The following is a 26,019-nucleotide window of genomic DNA, read 5'->3' on the forward strand; positions in this document are numbered from 1 at the left end:
AAGCGGACCCTGTGAAAAGCGGGATAATGTTAGTGGGATGATGCATAGGCTACTTGACAACCTAGTCAAATGAGATACTTTTTACGAAACGTCAAACCGAAAGTTTCCTTTGGAGTTTGTATATACTGTCAAAGCGGTCAAACGTCGTACTCTTTCGTTACTTAATACATAAATAAAAATCAAAAATAAGTCGAAAAGTAAAATGAGATTGATTTTATGTTGGACTGGCTTCTATTTGTATAGATTAGCATTTTATAATTTATCTTTGAATCAGTCACATACCCTATTATACTTCATTGAACACAAAGAAAAGAAAAAGGTCACATCATCACTAATTTAAGAGCCACCCTCTTGTCGGTGCAGCATTCTACATTCTAGTCTATCGAAGGCCAATTCTTTCACTTCCTTATAAGAAACGACGTTCACCTTCTCTTTAGTCGCCTTCCTCTCTTTCCTTGTAGCTTACCTTCTATGATGTTTTTAATAAATCCGTCGTGTCTTATTAAGTGTCCAATCATCTTGCCTCTTCTGTCCTCAATAACTCTAAATATTTGCCTCTTTTCCCTTACTCTCACTAGCACTTCTTATTAGTAATCCTATAGAAAAAGGTATACGCACCTTATCAAAGTAGTCTTTTCCAATGCCACATATGAAGCAGTTGGACTCCATGTCCTCTTTTACCGACTCCAACTGATCACGAAGCTCTCCGAAAGCGTCGATGATCAGACCTGGAACCCCATGATAAGTTATTATTTAAAGATGGCGGCTGAAATATTTTACAGTCAGTATTTTTTCAATTTTGTAATTTATCAATGTAAAGAGAAAGTCAAGATTCTATTGTAATTGAATCCTTTTTTTTGAGAGCTGTTGGTGTTCTAAATATTAAATAAATCCTACAATATAATAAATCTACTGAAGTGTAGGGTCAATTTAATAGACCACAGAAGAAAGAAGGTTCGTCTTCTTTCTTCTTTCTAATATGGTCCGACAGCGCGGAAAAGTGAAATCACTTATTATACGAGAACTATTCAAGATATACACCAAAGTGCCATTATGACACTTAAACAGTAGTCCAACTAAGGCTGGGGGTCATCACTATTTTAAGAGCCACGCACTCATCGGTGTAGCATTCTCCATGCTACTTTTTTACGGAAAAAATAGGACAATGGTCTCTCTCTTGCCTTCCGCTATGCAATCTGACACGAGTGGGATGGGGCCCAGAGTATTTCAAATCCGTACTAGGACTCCTGTCCTCCGCCTCTGAATAGTACTGACAGTTACTGCTGCCCTCTGTCAGGTTCCATGTTACAGTCCCTGTGACTTGCCCCTTCCGGCATTGCCGTACCTTCTTCTTCTTCTATCGTGTGGGATGTGTGGTGGACCCCATCAACCCTGATGTCAGGGTTATTATTGAGCCGCCATAGTCCCCTGACATGACTCATGTAACGACTACGTACTTAAATCAGTAAGTAGTAATCGGGACCAACGGCTTCACGTGCCTTCCGAAGCACGGATCATCTTACTTTTTGGACAATCAAGTGATCAGCCTGTAATGTCCTAACCAAACTAGGGATCACAACGGGATTTTTGTGATTTGTTCCCACCGGGATTCGAACCCTTGACCTCCGGATCGTGAGCACAATGCTCAACCACTGGACCACGGAGGCCGTTGCCGTACCGATGGCGTGGGTAGTTGACAAAAAAAAAATACAAGTAATTAGCAAGCACGTACCCTGCAAGATGGCGAGCAGGATGACGATGATGAAGAAGAAGAAGGTGATGTCGAAGATGATGCGGTACACCTCGGAGTCGTCTCCGTCGGGGGGCTCCAGCTCGTCGCCGATGCCTCCGCCTGCGCGCACGCCCTTGTACAAGTTGAATACGAAGCACTGGAATGCAATTTTTAAATAACTTGTAATGTATACCCTCATTGGTTTTTAAAATATGAGTTGCTGTTGCAGTTTCTTGTCATTTCTTCTCCTCAGCCATAACACCAGTTACATTGACCTTCAACAAGCTTATCTATGATATTTACGTTGAATAAATGATTCTGATTTCTGCAATCAAAGAGCAAAAGTTCAGTCACTGAGCCCAGCGAATTATTTGTAAACAGCGAAATTATGTACCATTAGTTGTCATAATTATAAAATTTATGTTTTTGTACGTGTTTGGTCTATTACAGAAACGACATGTAACCGGGAGGTCTTAAGTGCAACCAGTGAATTTATTACTTTGCAAGAAACTGATTGGACTTTTGCAGCTATCGTATTAACGATTTTTATTATCACACCTATATAGTCTGTTTATAGCAGATCGTGAACCCAACGCTCTAACCACTAGACCACAGAGGCGGTTTGTTTGTGTTGCGGAGGATCAAGAGTGTTAAAATATTTAAATATAAATTACAGGGGGGTTAAAAAGGATACATCGAAGCAGTTCTTTTAAAAAAGCAAAATTGCTCATAGCTCAGATGTCAAATTGCAATATTGCTTTTTTTAGATGAATTGCTTCTATTTGACCTGATTGACCCCCTGGATATTTCGTAATATACCGACCGTGAGCATGTCGTGACAGTTCCGGTTGACCTCGTCATCCTCTTCTTGCACGTAGAACTTGCGGAAGAAGTTGAACGCGATCACAGTGTAGATGTACACTATGATAGTCAGCAACATCACTGTTAACACCAGCTGGAATGGAAAAGTGATTAAGGAATTAATATTATCATAAATAAAATAGTAGATGAAGAGTACCTAATTCATAACAGGGGGATTAAAATGGCCACATCGAAACAATTCATCTAAAACCACATTCATAACAGGGGGATTAAAAACGCCACATCGAAACAATTAATCTAAAAAGCAATATTGCAATTTGACATTTGCGCATATAAAAGTAACTGCGCAACGCAAACAAATGTCAAATAGCAATATTGCTTTCTTAGATAAATCGCTTGATGTGGTGGCCATTTTAACCTGATTGGTGAACTACCTAGACACTGAAGCTTTATTATAATAGAAAAAAAAAACATAATTATTCTTCACTGATTTAAAATTTCGCGCGAGAACGGTTGGTCACGTGACATTTTGCCCAGTGACGTCACATTTCAATAAACAAAGAAACTGTCAAACAGTATAACTTGAAGGCTTTTCGGCGGGAAATGGGAACGGGACAGTTGCTTTCTTCATTGAGTAATCTAAATAATTAATACGAAGTGGTGTTTTGTGGTTAATGATCGCATTAAGTTAGTCGGAAGACATTCGCGAGTGTTATTATATTGGAGTATTCAATAAACAAAGTGTATCTGCCTATTTTCGCTTCGTGCCGGGAAGCCGCTTCATAACTCAAAAGTTTATGCGGACTTTTGAGTTAATTCGTTTGGGGTTCGGAGTAGGAGTCTACTCCGAGGGTGGGGGCTTAGGTTTCATCATCATCACCTTTCATCATTTCATTATTCATCAAGAAAAAAAATACGTCAGACATGGCTGTATGGGCATAGTTCCCTTTGCCTTACCCTTCGGGGAAAACCAAACAAGTATAACTTGAAACCTGACAGATAGATTTTGTTTATTTTGCCTGTGTTTCGGGTTTTGTAATACACAGATACAAAGTAGCATTCTAATTTTGACAGGTGATCAGCAAATCGCCCATAATAATGGTCCATAGTGTTCAAGTACACACATTATGTTAATAGATTTTACAACATAAGTTAATAAGCAGCTAAAATCATTCTCTGTTCTTTACTTAAAACCAAAATATCGCAGCTGCATAAACAGCTGAATACGTATTGGTGACATTGATCGAATGAAAAGAAAAGAATTTTAAAAAATCGTAACATATTTACCTGTTTCCCGTTATGCGTGACAGACTGCAAGATGGTCCTCAGAGTCTTGAATCCGACAGCGACGTCCAGCAGATGAGCGGCGAAGAAGAAGTTGTTGAAGTTGCCCATCACGGAGAAGCTGAAGTACCATAGAGAATAGAGGAACGAGTTGTCGGTGAATGTCACACCCGCCTTCCACACCTGGTAGCGCCAGTCGATGTTGATTATGCTGGAAGGTAATGTTTGTATAAGATTGAGATTCAGGTTGAATAATAAAACAAAAAAGGGCGGTTTCCAAAGTTAACAGTAATAAGGAATAATATTACGTATAGAATGGCAACTCTCCGTTCCCCACCAGCGTCTGACCTAGGTTTATCTCACCCCCCCCTCGGACTAGTTTAGTCTTCGATCATATGACGTCAAGCGCCACACACAGATGCGCGTGTACGAAAACTTCAATGTGTGGTGTCTATGTAAAACGAGGTTGTTTGTGTGAAGTGTCCGGGGTGTAGTAATAATTTCCATTTTCCGGGCTAATTTCCAACTATTTAGTAGTTACTTTTTATTAAACGTCAAAACACGAAATTACTCTGGAACTTGTATGGAAAAGCACACTGTGGCGTCATGGAAAAACGTGATAAAATGTCGGACTTATTAGGTTTTTTCTTGATTAAAAATCATAAATAAGTTAAATAGAAAAACTGTTTGGTCAGTGTTAGGTCTGCCATCATTGAGTAATGAGAATTTCACAATTTATTTTTGACCTAGAACACTACCTAATAAATGACAAAGTTTCATACAAACTTTCAACCCCTTTCTTAACCCATTGAGGGTTGAATTTCACAAAATCCCGTCATAGTGAGCACTTAAGTCCTAAAAGGAACCCACATGCAAAATTTTAGACGCCCAGCACTTGTAGCTTCTAAGATTTTGTGATCATTAGTCGGTGAGTGAGTGACCTCTCCCTTTTATATGTTCTGAGGGTAGTAATTAAAATTAAATACTTACTAATGGAAAAAACCCTTGGTACTTCCATCTTCTTGAGCCGTGAACGATGTCTTCTCCATGCCAAGCATGTTAGATATGGAATCGAAGTCGTAGGTCTCCGAATACTTCGCGCGAACTTTCTTCTTCACGAACTTATCCCAATAGTTCACTGGGAACGATCTGGAATGTAAAACAAAAGGTTAGATGTCTTTCTGGCGATTTCAAAGTCAGTCTTTCATTCTTGAACTTTTTTCCCTAGTTTGGTTTGGACATTACAAGCTGATCACCGAAAGGAAGATCATTCATGCATCAGAAGGCACGTTAAGCCGTTGGTCACGGTTACTACTTACTGATGTAAGTAAGTAGTCGTTAAATGAGCCATGTCAGGAGCCTTTGGCGGCTCAATAATAACCCTGACACCAGGGTTGAGGTTGGTAATTCATCTCACAACTCAGAAGAAGATTGGTGCAAGTCCGGTACGCAAGCCGGTGTAGTAGACCACAGTGGAAATAACAAGACGCTCAAGAGACTCACTTGGCGGATATGACGAGTTTGTCCCAGTGGCTCTTCAGGTCGTCGTCCTCAGGCTGCTCGGCGATGTATAGGCCGTCGAATTCCAGCTTACGAGCGATCTCCTTCTCGCGTTTGAAGATAGCTAGCGGCACCTGGCGAGTACATTGGGAATTTTTAGCTTAGTTTCACTAAATTCAAAACTAACATCCGAAAATAAGTTAAAAATAATATATTTTTTTAGCATCTTAGGCTGGATTATATTTCTAGATTAGAACTTTTATCTTTGTCAAATAATAATAATAGACGGGCGCGAACCTCGGCTCAGGGCGTCGAAAGGATTATAAATTGCTATGGCAGAGCGAATATTAAGAAGTGCTGGTCAGGTTATAAGATAAAAACGAAGGTCGCCTTTTGTAAAATTATTGTAATATTTATGTGTCTTTTACACAAAAGACAAGACAAGACAAAAAGATAGACACACCACTTTTTTATCAAACTATAGCTAATGGGTGATTCTTAAATAGTTTTCAGAGAACCCAAAAAAAATAAATATATATTTTTATGAGTTTTTATGATGCAAATCAAAAGTTTATGTCAAAAGCATATTTTAGATGCATATGGACAAGCTTAATACCCTCAGGAATATTAAAAAACAAGGGTAGAAAAACACGGTTGTGACATTTGTGCCTCGGTCGTGACATCACTAAACATGGCTGTGACACAATATGACATGGATGTGACTGTTTTGCATTTTTCATTGTAACTGTTGCTGTTATTTTTTGTCATCTTAGTTTTTTGTCTCAATTGATTGGAGCGATTAGGCAGTAAGCAAACACTGAATTCCGTTCCGTCCGTTCTTTCATTGTGTATGCTTGAAAAAGTAGAATTTGGTGATACTTACTATTTTTATGCACTGTAATCTGCAATGTACCTAACCTGAATTGATGCAATAAACGTTTATTATTTATTTATTTAAAAGGTTTAATCAAAAGTATTTATTTGGTAATCTTCTTTCTGATTATTAGATACTTAACTAAATCGCAATAATTGAGATCGCGTCATAAAAAAGTAAAATCCTATATTTAAAAACTGTAATGCTCTCTTATCTGCAAATGATGTGGAAACAAAAACCTTTATACTTTCGCCTACCAGTAGGGGGTTCTTGCAAAACAGAAACAACGTCTTCAGGACCTTTTTTTACTTATTGTACATTTGCCGCAGATGGCATTAACTACTTGGCCGGACAAATGGGGAGCGCTGAAGGCTCTCATCCGGTACAATGTTTTAGACAACAGGCCTGAGGGTGGCCAGGTGGGCGCGAACCTCGGCTCAGGGCGTCGTCTGAGAGGAAAAATATTTGAAAGAGTTAATCGACCCAAGTAGGTCGATAACAATAAGCGCTGTATTGAGGGAAGTCGTCCACCACGCCGGCGGGGTCAGTATCGGGGCCCTGAAGTGTTTGGTGTCGCGAGCTGATTGGTTGCCTCTATGGCTAGAGTAATCGGGTCGTCGGGATCGTATATTACGTCCTTCGGACGCCGATACTTTTCACTACCGTCCCTAAGCGGGATGTATTCGGAAGCCGCAACTACCAGGGGATTTGGGTGGTGTGAAGCAGAATCGAAAAAACGTTTTGAAGCTAAGTTGCCATTGGGCAATGGTTGGCAGACCTAGGTCAATGTGCAGATTTTCATTGCGAAGGAACCACGGAGCTCCCGTGGCTTTCCACATGAAACGATTTTGTATTACCTGTAGATAGTGGATTTGAGAGGGACTCGCGTGAGTGAAAACTACCCCTGCATAGGTCATGATCGGACGGAATTTCACCTTATTCCTAAAGGACAATTTACTTACGCTTGTTAAGGAGACAATGAAGACGGCCCATTACAAATCCGCGCGATTGCGTTTGATATGGGCCTTGAAAGTAAGACGTCTATCTAAGACTACGCCGAGATATTTGACTTACTCCTTCCAATCGGCTTGCCAAACATCTTGATGACTTTAAGTTGACGGCGTGACCGTGGCGTGTTATAATAGCTCTTTGAAAAGTACACCGCTACACTTTTCTCCGGGTTTACCTCGATTCTCCATTTGCGAAACCACTTGCCCAAGGCATTGGCCGCGCGTTGGAGAATTCCAGTCGTCATAACTCGACCACTGCACGAAGAATAGATGGCTGTATCATCCGCAAATGAAGCTAAAACCAAACTGCTCTGTTGGAATAAGACTATTGGATTCGGCGTAGTCCCGTAATCTAGCAAATATGAGCCGCTCATAAATCTGCCCCATGGTATTGAGGAGACTTATGGGGCGGTAACTCGAAGGTTCGTTTTTAGGTTTCCCAGGCTTTGGTATACCAATTACAATTGCTTATTTGACTTCTTTGACGCAGTTGGTCATGGCACCGTTGAATATTGCCGTTAGTAAACAGATGAGGGGAGCACTGAAGTTTTTAAGGACACGATTCGTGATACCGTCTGAACCAGGGGCTTTTCGGGTTTGAAATTTTTTGATGATACCTAGTACCTTTTCCTCAGTGACCTGTGGAAGAGGAGGATCGGTGCAGAAGCCCTACGCTGAACTTCAGAGTTCACCGTCAAGCGGTGCCTACGATCGATAGGGAGAGTGCTGGGCGAGCATTGGGCTTCGCGACTGTCGGCAAGGCATTCGGCTTTTTCGTCATCGTCAAAAGCGGGGGGTTGGTTAGGCCTATTGAGAGGAGGAGTAGGAACAACCGTATCCTTTTGCAGAGACCTAGATAGCTGCCAGATGGCCTGGTGGTGGGGCTCAATGCCGCTCAAAAGATTATTCCACCGATTCTGTCGCATGTCATTAATACGTTTTCAGTATGCTGCAAGAGACGCAAATGACGACGACATTCCTCGGTGCGATTGAAATCATATGCGCGGGCGGCTGCGTTTTTCTCATGGATGTCGGTAAGCAGTTCCCAGCGATGGTCTTCCATCTCCAGAACCTGTGCTGAACTTTCGTTCAAAACCGACCTCACGTGATCCGTGAGGGAGTTAATAGCTGTCGAGGCCTCCTCTAAGGAGGTTATTTCTACTGGGAACTTCAGGGCCAAGATCTGCAGAATCGTTGCTATTCCAGGTAAAGACCGTGTCTCCTGATATCACGCTATGATACTTCTTCTTAGTAAATTTAGTGTAGTAAGGGGGATCAGGGTTGTCGTTATTTATACTAACAATTTGACCAACAAATGTTTCTTCTTGAACTCAGTTAGTTTCCTTCCAATCCCGAAATCCACCTCCGTAACAATACCATACAACCGCCTAAAAACCCCTGCCTAGTGTGGCTATGAATAATTTCCTTCCAAATATCTTGGAAGAGGCCCTTGCCCTATACTAGGATCTATATGGACTAGTAAAGTAAGTACTCGTGTGTAAGCATATCAAACAATAATATAATTTATAAAAGCAACAAAACCCACAAAATTATTGAAATAAAAAGAATGTCACGATCGTGCATTATATGTCACAACCATGTGTTTAAAAAGTCCACGGCTGTGACATTTTTATCATTACATGGTCGTGACAATTTGAAACGTGTTCGATATAACCCAAAAGCTATCCACGATACTGCAAATCTTCAGTAATTATTTTAAACTACACTGTATGACGTGCATATTATATTTCAAACAATAGTGTAACACTGATACTTAAGTTTAAAACTCTTACACGGCGTTGACGAGTTAAGGTTGTCCTTTTTTTAAAATGTAAAAGCAGATTGATTTTATACTGGTCTCAACGCTCTTAGCCATTTGTAATACTGACAAGATGATATTGTTGCCGTTCTAAAAAAACTTAGAAATGGTTGTCAATGTCATAGATTTATTTCTACCGAGTATTGCAATTTTAAAGTGTCGCACACGGTCGTGACACAAAAACTGCTCACAAAATGTATGTTGTTCAAAATCATAAATAGTGTGCATTATTTATATATTTTGTTAAACAGTCTTATAGAACAAAGGTTCGTCTTGCATAGTTGTTGTAATATTTCGAAAAATAACATGCCACATCTTCAGAAAAAAACATTTTATCTGCAATTCTGGCAATCTCACACGACACGTTCCGTGACATTTATGACTTCTAATTTTTTTAAATATAATATGTAATAATTTTATGGCAAAAATTATATCCGGACACGATACTAGAAGTAATTACCTAAGTAAAATAATTCAGGGGTCACCGATTTTCCTAAAAAACATATACAATTCTTACAACTCACACAAAAAAACGTAAGAATAAGAATCAAGCTAATACTCTGGAGCCACCTGATTGATACAAGCATATTGGCCCCGATTCCTGCAGACACCGCCTAATTTTATTTTAAGCTATATCCGTCATTTTCATATCCGTCGAAAAGGAAAGGGACGGATGATTCACAGCTCTTAATTTTAGGAAGAATGAGTAAATGAATGAATAACCCGGGCGAATCAAAAGGTACGTCGCTGGTATGCAATCCGTTTGACGTGCTGTCTACTTAACTGTGTCGGGTTATTGACGGATGTAAAATTTTTAGACGGTTGGTTTAGATTTGTGTTTAAAATTGACGTGTGTTCCATAAATTTTACGCTTGTCGATTACCCGTCCCTTTCCTTTTCGGCGGATAAGAAAATGACAGATATAACTTAAAATAAAATTAGATGGTATTTACAGGAATTAGCACCAATGTCTGCTTAAAAGGAGACCACCACCCCTTAATTAATGCTATGTACTAAATATTACAGCAATATTTTTATTTATATTTGAATGAATTAATCAACCCTAGTGTGTCTATAACGATAAGCAGTGAATGAGGTAACCCGTCAACCACGCCGGCGGGGTCGGTATCGGGCAAATCACCCGCGTAACCACTGAAACGGGCACAAAATCCTACCTTCAGATGGTAGTAACCGATGAGAATGGCGAGCGACACTATAGAGTGGAGTCCTGCAGCTATTTTGATCACATGCTCCATGTAGAAGAAGTCTTCATCTATATGTACCACTTCTAACGGTTCATCGTCTTCGCCTGACTCGCCGCTACCACCTGAAAATAACAGATATATATATAAGCTTACTATATCCCAATCGGCGTAGTCAGAGGTACAGTCATGAGCAATATAATTTACTTAAGGACTCTGTCGCACTAACATATTTGACGTTTAGTGAGACTTACAGTTCAATTCGTCAAAAAAGATAATGTGACATGGTACCAAAGTGTATACATATTAATACTCGTGACCGTACACCGTGATGAACTAAGTACCCACACTTCACCGAGATTTTTATTAGAGCAATATGATAGGTGGTGAGCCGTATCGCCGTCTATAATGGTGACGGTGGTGTTAGTAAAACTGCACTTAAGATATATTAATAACTCATATGTTCAAGTCCGGTTCCGGGTTTTCGAACCTGCGCTCCCCGTTTGACAAGCAAGCCGGTGAATAACAAGACCACAGAATAAAATGGCACTTAAATAAAGCTGGTGAGACTAAAGAATAAAGAATAAAGAGGTAAGCAGAGGCTTACCCCTTTGGGGAAACGGGCGTGATGCTATATTATGAAATAACAAAAACTTACCATCCCCACTTCCGGACCCTGACCCTCCTTGACCAGATCCTGATCCGCTGATGAGATCTCCCAGACCGGAACCTTCGCCGCCCTCCTCTTCCAGGGTAGACACCTGATAATTAAAATTCATAGAAACAGAGATATACAGAGCTGCATACACATTTTGATATTATACTTTTTAATAATTATTTATTTACCCGTGCAGCCTCCTAGCATTAGGAAAGGTACTCATCACCCTAACGTAATTCCGTTTTTCACAGGGTCCGCTTACCTAACCTGAAGATTTGACAGGTCCGGTTTTTTACAGAAGCGACTGCCTGTATAACCTTCCAACCCGCGAAGGGAAAACCGGCCCAATACAGAAGTCACATACCTCTGAAAATGCATTTCTCGGGAATGTGGGTTTCCTCACGATGTTTTCCTTCACCGCTGAGAACGTGATAATCATATATGATTCAAACATGAATTCGAAAACAAATTCGACAATCGTTGATTTCGGCCTGCGCTGGATGGCTGTGTGGATTATGTACCCGTGCAATGAGAAAAAATATGGAAATAAATATTTTCTTTCTTCTTTCTAGAAAATAAGTAATTATCGCGTTAAATCTGTACAACGCCATCTATATTGTTTTTGGGGAACGTAGCCTGGAAAGCAAGTAGAATAAGTTGGACAGAAAGGGTTACAAATGAGGAAGTGCTAGTAAGACATACATACATACATAAACTCACGCCCGTAATCCCTACTGGGGTGGGCAGAGCCACAAGTAATCAAAGACAACTTGCAGCCACTGTTCATACGATGTCGTAAGCTGGATATGATGAACCTTATGGTGATAAGTGATCAGCCTATCGCCCATAACATTAGTCCATCATGTTAGAGGACACAATCCCTCTGTCGGTTTTTACGACATGCCCGGGAAGACAAGCAGCTGAACGTTTTCTATGTTTTTTATTTGCTCCCAGAACAGCATAGAAGCACTAGTAATTAGTGCTAGTAAGAGTAAGGGAAAAAAGACAAATACTGAGAATTAGTGAGGACAGAAGAGGCAAGATGATTGAACACCTAATAAGACACGACGAATTTATTAAAAACATCATAGAAGGAAGGGGAGGAAGGGGAAGACCAAGAAGAGCTTACATGGAACAGATTAAAGAAAAGGTTAACGTCGTGTCTTATAGGGAAGTCAAGGAATTGGCCTTTGATAGACTGGAATGGAAAATGCTACACCGACAAGAGCGTGGCTCTTAAATTGATGATCTCATCACAAAAGTGACAAGAGACGCACATTCGACAACCAACTATATACCTTATCTCCTCCTCTTCTCTATAAAAAAGAAGGAGAAGAACATACCTTATAAAACAGCAGCACGAAGTTGATACAGAAAGCCAGCACGAGCGCGACGTACTTCAGGTTGTAGAAGTTTCTGGCGAGGAACGAGACTGCTCGGCGTGTGTACTGCGAGAGGTCTATTGAGGACAACGCTGACGGCGCGGGCACTTGCACGGCCTAGAACCAGAGACACACCGTTAGATCATCTAAGTCGTTGTCCTGTGGTATACGGCTACCCGATTATTCTAGCCATAGAGGCAGCCAATCAGCTCGCGACACCAAACACTTCAGGACCCAGATACCGACCCCGCCGGCGTGGTCGACGATTTCCCTCAATCAGCGCTTATCGCTATAGACCCACTAGGGTCGATTAATTCTTTCAAATATTTTTCCTCTCAGACGACGCCGGTTAGCTTTTCAAACCCAGATGGCATTAACTACTTGGCCGGACAAATGGGGAGCGCTGAAATCTCTCACCCGGAAACCCTGGTACCGGACTTACACGGTTGGACGGAGTGCAGTAGTTTTAGGCGGATGAGACGTTCGTTATGTAAAAATTGACGATTCAAAGTGTTAGTGTGTAGGTACTAAGTTACTATTATCTTTAGATCTGTCTTTATTTAGTAATCAGAATTTAATAATTTATCTTTGACCTAGGTAACTACCCAATTATGAAACACTTTCATACAACTGATATACAGGTTTGCTCCACAATTAGATAGATATAGTTTTAACCTAATACCGTTTTAACTATCTATTGTAATGAGACATTTAAAACAGAAAAACTTCACCACACATATGGCGGCATGGGTATAGGTCTAATAAATTTATGACGTATGTATGATTTTCGTGAAAAATACTTTCAAATGTGCATAGACGATCGTTAAAACATTATGTGTATTATAATGTAGTCGATAAAAATTGCGATATAGAAAACTACGAATAAAAGGCGACTTTATATGAAAAAAAAATCGAACGTCAAAGAAATAATAACACAGATATGACAACATGATTTTTTTACCTTTTTCCGACCGTATTTTCTTTTAAGTCCTTGCTGCGTAAAATGTAGAAAAATGGTAAGCAAGCAACTTTACTTAGCTTATGTGGATTGCTAATAATGAATTTAAGTAACGATTTCATACAAATATTGTTTGTACCTGGTCACCTTCGACGCCCGTAGGCAGCTGCGTACAATGTTAGAAAAAACAGTTAGTATTATATTGGTGCTAATTCCTGTAGACACCATCTAATTTTATTTTAAGTTACATCTGTCATTTTCTTATCCGCTGAAAAGGAAAAGGACGGGTAATCGACTATCATAAAATTTATGGAACACACGTAAATTTTAAGAACAAATCTATATCAACCCTATAAAAAAAATACTATGGATAACCCGGCAGAATTAAGTTGACTCGCCCGGGTTTTATTTATTTATTTATTTGTTGCAGGGTTATTCATTCATTTACTCATTCTTCCTAAAATTAAGAGCAGTCAATCATCCATCCCTTTCATTTTCCGCAGATAAGAAAATGACAGATATAACTTAAAGTAAAATTATGAGGTGTCTGCAGGAATCGCGGCCATTATATTACTTAAATTATGTTATACAAGGTAAGTACCTACTGTAAGATAGAAAAGAAACTATGCTAATGTAGCCGCGTTTCCATTTAGCAACATTTGGCGCACAACATTTTACGCAACATGTTGAAAGTTAGCGCGGAGCTTTTGTTTAACAAAAGTTTCTGTCTACGCATCTACTACACGTCTGTCGCCGACAACATAACGCCAGAGGAACTAGTGTAGTTGTGCTTCACGTCTCCACTCAACCACAATTGATGCTCAACTGAGTATGCTCTCTAAACAAACAACAAAACGCGCGCGCGACACGTTGCGCGCTGCTGTGCAACGTTGCGCGCTGCTGTGCAACGTTGCGCGCTGCTGTGCAACGTTGCGCGCTGCTGTGCAACGTTGCGCGTTGCTGTGCAACGTTGCGCGCTGCTGTGCAACGTTGCGCGCTTCTGTGCAACGTTGCGCGCTGTTGTGCAATGTTGCCGATTTGTTTCAATTTGTGAAATATATTAATGCGACATAGTTCCAAGTGAATTAGGTTAAAATGTGATAGCAATATTACCTTTTTGCTTTCAGCCTCAATAGCAGACATGGCGGCCTGTTGTACGGCCTGGGCTTCCATCCTTTCCTGTGCTTGCGCCTTCGCTTGCTCACCGCTGAAATGTTACAAAAATAGTATCAACGTAAATACATAAACAGTCTATATACGTTCCACTGCTGGGTACAGGTCTCCCCTCAATCAACCAGAGGGGATGTGGAGCACTGCAGGTTGTAATAGTATCAAATTAAATAAATTACAAACCAGTTTGTTGAACTGAATGTGGAGCCATGGAAGGTGGTATTTGATAAAAAAAAAACACTAATGTTACAAGAATTAGGCTTTGTCGGTTTTTTACGTTTTTTTAAGCACGATTTATCCGTGGGTGCGGTTACTACTTACTGATATTACATGAGCCATGTCAGGGGCCTAAGGCGGGTCAATAATAACCCTGCGTCAGGGTTGACGAGGTTGGTAATCTACTTCTCAACTGAATGTTCCCAAAGTGGGAATAGTCCTGTTGTAAAATATTTTTGATAGTAAGGACTCTGGCTGCTTTTTTTTACAATTGTTTTTTTCATATCCCACACGACAGAATAAGTACAGTCATGAGCAATATAATGTACCCACTTTAGGACTCTGTCGCACTAACATATTTGACATTTAGTGAGACACAATTCAATTTGTCAAAAAGTTAATGTGACATGGTACCATATTAATGCTCGTGACAGTACACTCACCCCAACAAGTCAATGAGTGAGGGCGGTTGTTGTTCTACGGTTTGCTCGGCTCCCTCGTCCGGTGACACCTCTGCCTCCTCGCCGGATGACGGTGATGATGTACTTGGTGACTCGTGGGGCTTCACTTGTATCCTGTTACGAAATACAGGGTGTTAGTGACATCGTAATGAAAATTTCAGGGGATGATTCAGACTGTTATTCTGAATTGATATTGAAGTAGAATTTCCCGTCAGAAAAAACATGATCATTTTCGTTTTCTTTTTAATTATTTTCAAGCATAGCCCGAAATTTAAAATAAAAATGTCAAATTATTAAAAATCAGATACAATCAATGTACAACAATATCACAATAATATTCAAGGACCTCCGTGGTCCAGTGGTTGAGCGTTAGGCTCACGATCCGGAGGTCCCGGCTTCGAATCCCGGTGGGGATATACCACAAAAAATACTTCGTGATCCCTAGTTTGGTTAGGCTATGTAACGACTGGTTACTGTCAGTAAGCAGTCGTTACATGAGCCATGTCAGGGGCCTTTGATGACAATAATAACCCTGACACCAGGGTTGATGAGATTGGTAATCCACCTCACAACTCACACAACAGAAGATCAGAATTTGAATAAGAAAATTCTTCAGTTACACTCACTGTCCATTATCTTCTTTAGTGATATCCAAGCCGAATGCAGAAGGTATTTGTCCCGTGTCATCCGCCGGTGGTAACGCTGGTAGATGTCTTGTTGGACCTACGCATCATTGTTGAATAACATTACTTTATGTAAAGGTATTTATGTGGAGGAAGCGAGAGAAGTGTTTCAGAATCGAAGCAAATGGAATCCCGTAGTATTTGCTTACTCCGGTAGGAAATAGGCGTGAGTTTACGTATATATCTATTTATGGGAAGAATAATTAAAATAACCGATCCCTTTAATTACTTTTCCTATAAATAGATAACATAAGGAACTTTTATCTTTGTTTTTGGGTATGAATGATGACCCTTGTTATTACACCCATTATTATTCTGATCAAAATAAAATGAAGCAATATAGGTAGCAACATAATTATATACGTATCTGACCCAAATATCTTACAAAATTAAAAACATGAAATTAACAGTTACTGCAATTTATTTCTACAAAGTAATATAACTTAATGAAGCTCTTTTTACTTAAGTTTTTACGCCTTTTTACTTCCGGGAACATTCCCAAATTGGGAACTCCTGGGGACGTCACATCACTGGATGACAGTTTAATGATTATAACCCACAGAAACCCGCATTGGAGCAGCGTGGTGGAGTATGCTCCATACCCCCTCCGGTTGATTGAGGGGAGGCCTGTGCCCAGCAGTGGGACGTATATAGGCAGTTTATGTTATGTAACCCACAGAAATACAGATAGATAACAGTCATTAACAGAGCTTTTTTTCTGTGAATTACAATTTACATTTCCAAAGATGATAATTTTTCGCCGTATTTTAAGTGTAGTTTGATTAGATAAATAAAACTTAGAGATTTATTAATAAAATTTAGAAACCCACATCCGTTGGAGTATAAAGAGTAAATTAATTAATTTAATCGATTTAATTTTCTCTTTGTGAGTTTCCCTAAGTACGGTTGGGTACTATAAACACAAAATACCTTCATTGGAGTAAAAAGTACTATTAATCGTAACTGAAAAAAAACTTTATCTCGTTTTATTTATCTGATCGCATTAAATAACTTAATATTAATTATTAAACATAGTAAATTAAATATATACATTATAAGAAATAAGTGAAGATGTGTTGTTACCCGCGTGTTAAAATCCAAAAGCAGATTTTGTTACAGTTTTTAAAATGTTAACATTCAATTTTGTTACGAAATTATTGTAAAAAGATTGCAGATAATTGTATTAATTTATTAAAATATCGTATGCACGTTAAATTTGGAAAAAGATTAAAGTTGTTTTTATACTGTTATGTTAAACCTGCGTTTGGCGATTATGTTCTGATCCGAGATTGCGTTTAGTCACTGTATAAAACCTGAAAATAAAACTTTACAACATAAAAACTAAAACAAATAATTAATTTAAAAGTACTTACTTATCAAACGAATTTTCAGATAAGTGGAAAATTAAGTCAGAAAATGGAAACTATTGGTAATTCTGGATTCAATTCATAGCTATTTTTTAATTATAAAAAAAAATTTAGACACTGATAATTCTGTTGTATAAAATACTGATAAGGTTGGATGTATATTTTTCAAACTCACTAATTCATTGTGATATTCTCAACCTAATTAATACCTCATCGTAAAATACGTAATTTAAGTCTCATATTTTACCTTTAACCTGATCTAACCGCAAAAAACCGGACCTAACCTCAAAAAACCGGACCTAACCTCAAAACCAGTGACCGCACGCACAAGCCGAAGCGTCCACACGGTGGATGCCTAGAATGTGTTGTCTTACTTGACTGTGTGAGCAATCTGAGCTTCAACTGACCAATTTTCTCCTCCTCCGTCGGTTCTGGTGGCGGTTCGTCCAACTGAGGACCTCGCATCAAGCCGAGGAGTACGCCGAATATATACCTGGTGACCATAGAGAACATAAGTGTATTTTAGAAAAGAAGAAAACATTGATGTATGTTTTCGACGCCACATTAACAAAGTTAAACGTAAACACAACAAAAAATATATATATTAAAAAGGTATTGTTAAATATTCGTACAATGTAGGTAAGTGCTAGTACGCCAGTTACAACGGTTTTTCTTCATTAGCTAATGCAAAAAATGTACATAGAACCGATACCGCGAACGCTCCAGGAGTCGATGTTTTGCACTGTTAGAAATTTTGTGCATAGAATCTATACGTGTAAATAAATATATGAGATTTTTCAGTGTATTCAAGAGAAATTAGTAGTATACAGAAATAGCATATTGCTGCTTAACGGTGGCATTAAATGGAGAAGTGTTTATAAGACATAATCGGAAACTAAAAAGCGTGGAAAAGGGAAAAGTGCTTCAGGTAAACTACATATTATATTAGGTAGATTCGCTCGCAACATCAGAAACGATTAAGTAGTAGAGCAATTTGTCTGATGACTAATATGGTAGACTACAAGTGAACTGTAATAGGGATAGGTTGCCACCCCATCGCTGATAAATGTGTCAAAACTTTTATCGCGAAGATAAATACACACCGCTTTACCAATAAAAATAAACAAGCAGTGAACGTAGTATTTGACAGCCAAGCTAAGTTCAATCGAATTATTTGATAATTAGATTCAACTTTGCTTAGCGGATACTTATACACGCGTTCAATGTTTCATTATTCTTACTAGTACAGCGGAACTCTAAAACTTAATATTTATTTTGTGACAGCATGCATTTTACAAGTGAAGTTGAGTTGTATATTATTGTATTAGCAATTAAAAACCGCTTCAGGTGCCATTAAAATCAAAACAATATAAAAATACCGCTAACCTTCAGTTTATAAGGATCTTAAGTAGGTACTAACTGTCATTTTGCTATATGCTATCACCTAAATCTTTTCAATAAATAAACAATTCATTTGAAATAAGTAAAAAAGCCTATACCTATAGTAAAAAAAGAAAAACTATATCTATACATAGATAAATGAATAAATGATCCATTTACCAATGACTGTGCACCAATGTAGCGTGGAATAAAATAAAGCACACAATAAAAATAACCATTTTAGAAATTAATTTTGTTACAATATTTTTTTTTAACTGGGCAGCCAATTCTTGACCTTGCCATAAAATTATTTGCGTAAAAGAAAGTATCAACAGCCGAGGTACATTACATCCCACTATTAGGCACAAGCCAATATACTAGAAGGGGGAGGTAAGCCCCCCTTTTGTACATATTTTTGACGGACTTCAAAAATTACCTAAGTAAGAAATATGTATAATTCAAAAACCTGTCTTCTTTTTAGCAATAATTTTACCAATTTCCCTAATAAAGATTTTTTATTACTGGCAAAAAAATACATGTAATTATGTTAGCATCGAAATAAAACTATGCAAAGGGCTATACCGCTTTCAGAAACGTCATGTAAAAACTTTCTTCTTCTTTTTATTTTCAACAACGTTAATGCTCCTTTGACGCTTATGCTTATTGCCTTTAGCGATACCACAGCCTGGATACTCCATACAAAAATCTCGTAAGTGCGAGCGAGATAGAAAGCTCCTGCGTGCTCTCTCACTCCTTAACGGCTCATCATTTAAACTAAAGTGAGACCCAGCGGGTGTGTATATTTTATGTTTTATGTTTATTTTTATTTTTTTAAAGAACGTCTAGGGCCCTGTGCCGAGGTTTTTCTTGCAGCTTCTTTTCCCCGGCTATACAGGTTGTGAGAAGCTGCAGTAGTTTTAGGCGGATGAGACGTTCGTTATGTAAAATTGACGATTCAAAGTGTAACTATGTTACCTACTGAATAAAGATATTTTTGAATTTGAATTTGAATTTGTGAGGTAAATCTAGCTCGGCACCGATACGAATTGGTGCGGCGTGGAGTGTCCGTTCTATACTTAGTATTATTCTTTGTTCTACGGCATGTCTATAGTTTATTTGCCTAGGGTTGCCTGGAAGAAATTTCTTTGGAGCTATACGCCCAATTGCATTGTATACATGTGTTGTCTCTATCTAAAAATAAATCTGTTCAATAAAGTATATTCGATTCATTGGCATTTTTCTCTGGCTATCCTAAAGACGGCCTTTAGTAACATCCCTTATAAAACAAGCATCATAACTCACCTAACAACAACCAATACGCCATATCCCAAGTAGTAGAACATATAGAAGAACATCTTGAAGAAACCAACTGCCAATTCAGCTGGTGGCATCTGTTGTAGATCTCCGATTTTCTGCTTTATGTTCGAAGGTGATAGAGACGAGAATGCCGTGGAAATGCCGTCCTTTACCGATTGAAGACCGCGCCGGAATGGATCTTTGCCACTGCAAAGAAGATAAAATGTAGTTTCTCCACGTACGGTCACGAGCACTAATATATATACACTTTGAAACCATGTCATATTAACTTTTTTGACAAATGAAACCGTGAGTCTCATTAAATGTCAAATATGATAGTGCGACAGGGTTCTAAAGTGGGTACATGATATTGCTCATGACTGTACTATAAGAATAATATATCCTATAGATATCTCGTGGTTTCCAGGATTTGTGCTTACTCAAGGGCAATAAGCTTACCCCCTATTACATAGTTGGCAAGGCGTGGCTGTATATACTAGTCACTTCTGCTTACCCCTTCGGGGATATGAACGCGATGCTACATATTTACCCATAATCTGTAACACAGGGGCAAGGCCACAAGATAATTTGCAGCCACTTTTGGGATAACTCCTAAGATGGAAATATGCCCTTGAAAAATGAGTCTTCATTAATAATCATCATATGTCTATTAGTATTCTAACCACTCACCGTTCATCATCATCATCGCCCATGTACATGTAAGCGGCCTCCCTATTCTTGGGTCCTCCGGCGGACTCCTCGGAAGCCGCCATCAGGCCGGAAGCGTGCGTCATTTCAAAGATAGCGTCTTCACAGAAGTTTACGAAAGCCTCCAACTTCTCTTTGTCACCACCTTCAGTTACTATGCTGTAGAAGAACGCGCGTTTCGATTCCTGGAAGTTATTTTTAGAAGAGTTATTACTTGATATGTGAGGAATAGATGCGTGGCTGTCTAATGACGGGTTTGTAGATTTTTTTGCTCTGTCCTGTTGGATTCCGGGTCAAGGCAATTTAGCTGAGGAAATGTTCTAAGAGTATTGACCCGGATCTTTGATTTTTCCACCAACCAGCAGTGACGCAGTGTATTGTTATCTTAATTCTACGATCTTCTTCTCTCGTGTGTGTTGTGAGGTGAATTACCAACCTCATCAACCCTGGTGTTAGGGTTACTATTGAGCCACCAAAGGCATATTGGCACCTATTGGGTGGCGATACGATGCGATTACGACAGACGTTGAATTTAGATAATAACTACAATTTTACCTTAATCTGCGGCTTCTCCCACTGCTCGATGTTGGACTCCTTGATCTCGAAGTATACTCGCTCGATGCGCTTCGAGCCGCCCATGATCTCGATACGACCCAGGAAGGGCTCGAAGTAGTTCAGGACCGAACCAGCGGTCTCTAGGAAACGAGCCAACCTGGAGAAAAATATTTCAATTGAATCTCTTTATCGTAAAACGCTAATTACTACCCAAACTCATACAATAAATGATTTATTTGATTTGACCGAGTTTCTTAACAGATTTTGGTTGGAAAATCTCACTGAACGGCAAATATGTTAATGCTGCAAGGTTCTAAACGTACCTGGGTTCATTAGGCATATGCTCGGATAAGTTGGTGAGCAGCACAGCGAGATTGAACCCGATCTCCTTCGCGGGCTCGTGGAACCGGTCGCAGAAGCCGATGTAATCCAGTTTCCCGTCGTGGTTGGTCTCACAGCACGCCAGCAAGAACTCTATCTCTTCGCTGCGGAGAGAGGAGATACGGTGAGATATTTGTTTACGTTACTTGTTATACTTGGTCGGTTCAAAATTTAAGGCAACATTATAAAGGGTGCTTAGATGAGCGCGAATCTCGACTACGAGTGTCTTCTGAGAAAACGGACCCGAAGCGACAAACACTGAAAGGGGGCCATAGCGTTGCATCGCCGGCGAGGTCGGTGTCATATGATGAACCGTATAGTGGCAGGTGGCCTATCCTTATAAAATCAATCTGTAAATTTTTATGACACGCGAAGTAAAGCAAATGAACGCGTTATAGTGTCTTATTCGCTGCGTGTCCAGCAAAGAAACTGTTTGATATATAACGAAGGCAGGTATATCTTACGGCGTATAACTCTTCTGTTGCTCCATCTTCTCGCGGAAGTCTTTGGGCAGCACCCATCCATCATTGTTTCCATCAATCTCCTGGAAACTGGGGCTGGACGTGAGGTCTTTCAGCTTGAGGAACATGTCGAAGTATTTGAGGATCAGCTCTACGTTGGATGCGGATTCTACTAGAGTGTCCACCATCTGTTTGCCGATTGTACCTGGGGAAACATAGGGTATAATTATTGACGTACATAAAGTGAATGTGGTCCTGTGGTACACCAGCTTGCTTCTCAAACAGGGAGCATCGGTTTGAACTCCGGTACCGGACTTGTGCAGTTTTCACAAACACAGTTGGGTTGACCTGAAAAAAGCAACAATATTGTACGTACCATTAACAACGTTTCCTTCAAGCATAGACAGCATCATGGTGATCATGTCCTTCTGAAGGTTGAGCAGTTCTTTCAACAAGTCCACTTGCGAGGAGTGCTTCGACAGCTTGTCTTGCATGTGCGAGAAAAGGAAGAGGAAACCGCCTACCGCGTCCCATAACCTGTGGGGAGAGTGAAGGTGAGTTATAAGGAGTAAGAGTTGATTTATGATCATAATTTTATTGACAAGGGCTTCACATTTCAGATTACTTAAGTTGGAAAAAAGGCCATTTTACACTTCCGTTTCATATGAGGTAGGGATAGATTATCAGCCTATTTCCCATATAGGTAGATAAGTAATATCAACCTTACATACATACAACCTTACATACAGGTAAAAAAGTAATATCAACCTTACATACATACACATACAGTCATAATCTCACGCTTATTTCGCACCGGGATAAGCAAAGACTATGGAATTTAATTTGCTTTGGTCCTGACACACTTCTCTTGCTTCCTCCACATCCATCAATCGTTTCATACACGCACGCCGGTTCAGAATATCGACCTAACAGTCCACACGAAATGAAAAAGAATATGTTACAATACCTGGAATGCGCCAAAGCTTGTTGATTCTGCGTACAAGGTCCCTGGATGACCTCAGTAAGTGTGTTGAACACTTGCGAGGCCACTCCGATTGCCTTGAAGAAGTTGGCTTTGCCGGCCGGGTCGATTAGTTCCTGAGGAATTGGAGAAATGCAATGAGTTCTTACGTATAAATATAAACATGTCAATGTATGTTACATTGGCATTGTAAGTTGGTGGAAATGTTTAGGATCGTAGCCAATCCATTCGCCAGTTGTTGTCAAGTTCTTGGAGAAGGTTTAACGAGTATTGACTGGTTTTCACCCAAAATCGAGGTGATAAAGACCTTTTCTGCTACGTGAGATTTTGTTTTGTGTTATGACGTCCGAAATTATAAATGTATCCTTATAATATATTTTCTTTGTGTATACCTTGCTGGAGTAGTGCCAGTAGAAGTCCATGATGGATTCTTGCAACCGCAGCAAGTAATCGACCGTGCAGATGACGACGTTCACCGTCGTCGTGTTACCGGCCTGGGTACGGAGGTAGTTCTGCCATTCTATAATGAGAGACAGAAAGAGGAATGAACAGTATTATATCAGTCGTAAAGTGACCAAAGGCAATGATCAAATGGGGAAGGATTACAATGTTCATTATATAAAAATAATTTTGAAAAAAATTAAAGATTTATAAGATTTCGAGGACACAGAAGAGAGCAACCGTTCATCTATGCATTTGCATTTATATAAATCGTCGTTTAGAAACTTTATCTATCTAAATAGCCAACTAAAACGCATTGCTTCAACCTTCGCAACTTACAGTTAATTCTAATCAGAACCTAACTCTTTTGGTACAGTACTTATTGGGTAATCTGTGTAACTTACCCAAGTTATGGCCTTCACAAGTGAGCTGTATAAACCGGAATAACGCGCAGGTAAACTCTGCATCATGCATGTTCTTCTCACCGGCCGCGCCTTCCAGGCCCACACCGAGACCTGGGAAAGGAAAATAATATTCGATCAGGGTTATTACAATCTAACTTCAACATTGTAATTTAAATGCGTTTCACCACAATCTTACCTGCTGGCAAGTGACGATGTGGCCAAAGGTAGCAAGGTTAACTTAGCAAATTGTTACTCTAGCCTTAAAAACTCCTAGATAATAATGTTTGCGGGACGCAGACTAAATATATAAATGTAAAAAAAAGGAAATGCGAAAAGTATAACCTTGTTTTTTTGATAAAACGACGAGTTAAGTTACGCGTCTACATGAGACACACGATTTCTTGCTTTGTTTTGATTCTTTCATCCTAAGGTTACCCGGAAGGAACTGCTCTTTAGCAATAAGGCCGATTGTCCTTCTTTTGATCACTTGTTCTGTTTTTATGTGCAATAAAAAGGGATTGATGGATTCTTTGATTCCTATAGATCTGTGTTTACAATATTGACAAATACGTATTGGATGCTATCATATGTTTAGAGGCAATTCGTAAATTATGTCGACATCCGTACGGTCTGTCGAAGTCCTTTAGAGGTTGTTTACTCTACAAAGTAACGTAGAAATGGTATTGTAATACGGCAATAATAAGCAAAAGGATATTTTTGGCTCTTACCCTCAGCCTTGGTGTTCCTCTCGAAGGCGTCCAGATCGAGCACGGAGCAAGAGTTCATGAGCCCAGCTATCGAGGTGAAGAAGCCCACATCCTTCTTGTCTTTCAGGTGGTTCAGCATACCCTGGAAAGTGAGGAAGGTCGAGTATGAGTCATGACGTTACAGTGTAGTCCAAGCGGGCATGTCTATGTTGACAGTTGGCAGGAGAATTTGAGCACGCATCGGTATTTGTGTACTAACTTTGCGTCTCACGGTAATTATATCAATGCCTTTTTATCAATTTACCATCTAGAGTTACCTAACCTGAAGTTCTTGGTTCGGTTTTATACACTTACCATTTGAATATCAATGTTACCGCCCCTCAGTATAGAGATGCCCAGTTGTAGAGTCTTCATCACCATCTCGCTGGGGACCCCCTTGGATGCGGAGATGTGCAGTAACACCATCTCTGCTACTCCCCGGTCTGCTAAACGAGCTTGGTGGAAGAGGAGTTTCTGTTTCTCCATCTCTTGTTCCTGAAAGGTGGAAGATCAGATTTAGGAACTGTTGAGCGGCGTGGACGTGCTGCCGTCAAAGTTCCCGGGGTACCAATCTGTGCATAGTACGCTGCTAGCCACAAGTTTGTATTGTGATTAGGGATCGACGATCCAGCGGTGGTTTATATATCCGTCGCGCTGTGTAAGCTTCGTTAACGCGTTTCAGAACATATGCGCCATCTGTTGAAAGTCAGCGGAACTATATTGTCAACTAGTTATGCCTGCCACAAGTGTATGATTTCCTATGCAGAATTTGGCAAGCTTCGAATAGTATGCTATCAATAATACAGAAGTAGTGAAATACAATGTAAGATAATAAAAATAGGCAAAATATCTTACAAACTAAAGTTTTGTTACAAAACGATTTACGTACCATAAATGTGTCCATAGTTTTCTGCATGTAAAAGTTAGATAATATTCAAAAATCAGTTTATAATATTAAGTAAGTAAATACTATTTCTTTTTTTCAGGCGTTGTAGGAGGAAAATCTCGATCCCGCCAAACTTAGAATCAAGAATTTTGGTGCCTTTTTAAACTTACACACGAATGAAACTAGTATTACTAAATACTGCTACCGTGGTAGCATCATTCGTACGAACAGCTAAGACGCAGGTAAGCTGTAAACCGCATCCGTCTCTAGAGAAAACAACTTGCCCCTTGTGATGCCCTTTCATACACATAATAGGCAGGTGTAGGTGTGTGTGGTGTTATATCCTCTGCCGAAGGTTGTCTGGAAAGAGATCGCTCTCAGCGATAAGGCTCACCTTAGAATAAGTTTATCCTGTAAATGTTTTGTAAATTTGTGTGCAATAAAGTGTTTTATTATTATTTTTATTCATCTTTATATATTTATAATTCTCTCCGAAGAGGTTAAAGTGGCACGGGCCGTTGCTAAGTGTTTTTATTGTTTCAGCGATAAAAACATCTTGACGATGCGGCATGTATTTAGAATTACTGCCTTTTGAAGAAGCGTGAGTGTGGATGGATTCATGTTGATAGTTTTGAGACTAT

The 26,019-nt window shown here is 39.5% G+C and overlaps 1 protein-coding gene across 14 annotated transcripts in view; it reads right to left on the bottom strand.

Annotated features, from left to right (window-relative positions):
• LOC126378014 (ryanodine receptor) overlaps nucleotides 1–26,019 on the bottom strand; it is a 167,659-nt gene that overhangs the window by 2,568 nt on the left and 139,072 nt on the right. For 9 of the 14 annotated variants that reach the window (XM_050026042.1, XM_050026049.1, XM_050026038.1 and 6 more), the window contains 24 exons: nucleotides 24,808–24,987; nucleotides 24,475–24,595; nucleotides 23,747–23,857; nucleotides 23,294–23,421; nucleotides 22,887–23,017; nucleotides 22,296–22,456; nucleotides 21,923–22,124; nucleotides 21,401–21,562; nucleotides 21,078–21,234; nucleotides 20,505–20,707; nucleotides 19,821–20,021; nucleotides 17,513–17,631; nucleotides 15,715–15,811; nucleotides 15,071–15,202; nucleotides 14,355–14,448; nucleotides 12,245–12,400; nucleotides 10,902–11,004; nucleotides 10,217–10,368; nucleotides 5,342–5,472; nucleotides 4,829–4,987; nucleotides 3,842–4,049; nucleotides 2,556–2,687; nucleotides 1,733–1,889; nucleotides 619–728 (listed from right to left, as the gene is read on the bottom strand). In XM_050026042.1, the coding sequence (XP_049881999.1) occupies nucleotides 619–728; nucleotides 1,733–1,889; nucleotides 2,556–2,687; nucleotides 3,842–4,049; nucleotides 4,829–4,987; nucleotides 5,342–5,472; nucleotides 10,217–10,368; nucleotides 10,902–11,004; nucleotides 12,245–12,400; nucleotides 14,355–14,448; nucleotides 15,071–15,202; nucleotides 15,715–15,811; nucleotides 17,513–17,631; nucleotides 19,821–20,021; nucleotides 20,505–20,707; nucleotides 21,078–21,234; nucleotides 21,401–21,562; nucleotides 21,923–22,124; nucleotides 22,296–22,456; nucleotides 22,887–23,017; nucleotides 23,294–23,421; nucleotides 23,747–23,857; nucleotides 24,475–24,595; nucleotides 24,808–24,987 (3,507 nt within the window). The remainder of the gene's footprint in view (nucleotides 1–618; nucleotides 729–1,732; nucleotides 1,890–2,555; nucleotides 2,688–3,841; nucleotides 4,050–4,828; nucleotides 4,988–5,341; nucleotides 5,473–10,216; nucleotides 10,369–10,901; nucleotides 11,005–12,244; nucleotides 12,401–14,354; nucleotides 14,449–15,070; nucleotides 15,203–15,714; nucleotides 15,812–17,512; nucleotides 17,632–19,820; nucleotides 20,022–20,504; nucleotides 20,708–21,077; nucleotides 21,235–21,400; nucleotides 21,563–21,922; nucleotides 22,125–22,295; nucleotides 22,457–22,886; nucleotides 23,018–23,293; nucleotides 23,422–23,746; nucleotides 23,858–24,474; nucleotides 24,596–24,807; nucleotides 24,988–26,019) is intronic. The other 5 variants (XM_050026051.1, XM_050026050.1, XM_050026045.1 and 2 more) reach the window with 1 other exon arrangement.

Source organism: Pectinophora gossypiella, chromosome 25 (assembly GCF_024362695.1).
Source record: "Pectinophora gossypiella chromosome 25, ilPecGoss1.1, whole genome shotgun sequence".
Classification (NCBI taxonomy): Eukaryota; Metazoa; Arthropoda; class Insecta; order Lepidoptera; family Gelechiidae; genus Pectinophora; species Pectinophora gossypiella.